A 1,449-nucleotide genomic window follows, 5' to 3' on the forward strand; every position below is an offset into this window, starting at 1 on the left:
CCCCCAACAAGACAGACGATTTAATGCTCTATTTGTCGTGTACAAACTCTCGTGTTAACAAATTACCCCTCCACTGCACGCAGCAGGGTAGCTCTGCATCCAAAGAAACATTTTAGATTTTAATTTTACCCAACAGTATCTTCAGACGACATAACAACAGTAAACAAGAAAACAGATCCTGCAATGTTTACACGCATCTGGAGAGCCTCCCTACCTATAGCTGAAACCCCCAACCAAGCAGCCCCCTCCAAATCCTCCGAACACACCGACACGGATCTCCGCGACACCTCGCAACTTGTTTAACCGCAACCCACGTCCCCCTCCGCGCATCCACCCGCCAGGACAGGGAACACTTTCAAAACAGCAGTTTTGGTTCGCTGATTATTTTTTGATCATTTAATCAAGCAAAATTAGCTAAATAGCAAATCAGGTAGAATTTCCAATGATCGCAACAAATACACATCTCCGGCTTTTTATTCATTACCTTTTTTATTGAACACTCATTTTCTTTTCCTCTTGACAGCGATACATTTAATCGCAGGAGCACAGTTATTTGATTAGCTGTGGGTCCGTTTTTACTCACAGGGTTGCCACGCACAGGATGTCCTTACAATCAATTAAGTCTTCCTCGACTGTCATTTTCTGCAACCCATTTACAGAATGCAGATACCCATTTTCATGTTTTCCTCTTCTTCCCCCCCCTCCCTTTTATTCCTCTCTCTCTCTCCCTCCCTCCCTCGCTCTCTCCCCCTCTTTTTCGCTTTTGCCTCTTTGCCTCCCGAAATCAAGGTGCAAAGATGCCAAAGAGTGATGAAATGAAAAGAAAGCCAATTGCTGGACTGAGGTGGGGGAGATCGCTGCGAGGAGTCCGCCTGCGACTATGGAGCAGTCAGTAATTGCTGGAGACAGGGAGAGCTGGGGGTTGGGCTGAGGTAGCCATGTATAAATAGTGTGATCTCAAATTGAAAGGCATAAATAACAGCAGGAGTGATCTAACCCTATACAGCCCATCTTCTACGTGCAAAAAGAGCGTGCGGAGGACGGCCACATCTCCGACCGAAAACAAGTGGATCTCTGTGGATAAGATCACCGGGCAGCCATGGAAGAACTTACGGCTTTTGTATCCAAATCTTTTGACCAGAAAAGCAAAGAGAGCAGCAGCGGCAGTGGCAGCAGCAACAAGAAGGAGACGATCACGTACAGGGAAGTTTTGGAGAGTGGGTTGGCTCGCTCTAGGGAGCTTGGAAACTCTGACTCTAACCTGCAGGACATGACCGAGAGCAGCAACCATTGCCCGGTGCATCTTTTCAAAGACCACGTAGAGAGCGACAAGGACAAACTGAAGGAGTTCAGCACGGGCAGGACGGCGGAAGGTAAGCGCGGGTCTGGACGTCCTCCGCTCCGCGGCCCTCGCCGGCGGCCCCGACCCCCTCCCCGGCCGCTCCCAGC

General features: G+C 49.3%; 1 protein-coding gene across 1 annotated transcript; it reads left to right on the forward strand.

The window, feature by feature from the left end:
* Positions 1-1,072: 1,072 nt before the first annotated feature.
* On the forward strand, positions 1,073-1,373 carry SHOX (short stature homeobox; the record flags this gene model as incomplete). Its single annotated transcript, XM_010291043.1, has 1 exon — positions 1,073-1,373. A coding segment is annotated over exon 1 (274 nt), but the record flags the coding sequence as incomplete, so codon positions are not given.
* Between the last annotated feature and the right edge of the window lie 76 nt (positions 1,374-1,449).

The sequence above is a fragment of the Phaethon lepturus genome, unplaced genomic scaffold (genome assembly GCF_000687285.1).
Source record: "Phaethon lepturus isolate BGI_N335 unplaced genomic scaffold, ASM68728v1 scaffold39227, whole genome shotgun sequence".
NCBI classification, from domain to species: domain Eukaryota; kingdom Metazoa; phylum Chordata; class Aves; order Phaethontiformes; family Phaethontidae; genus Phaethon; species Phaethon lepturus.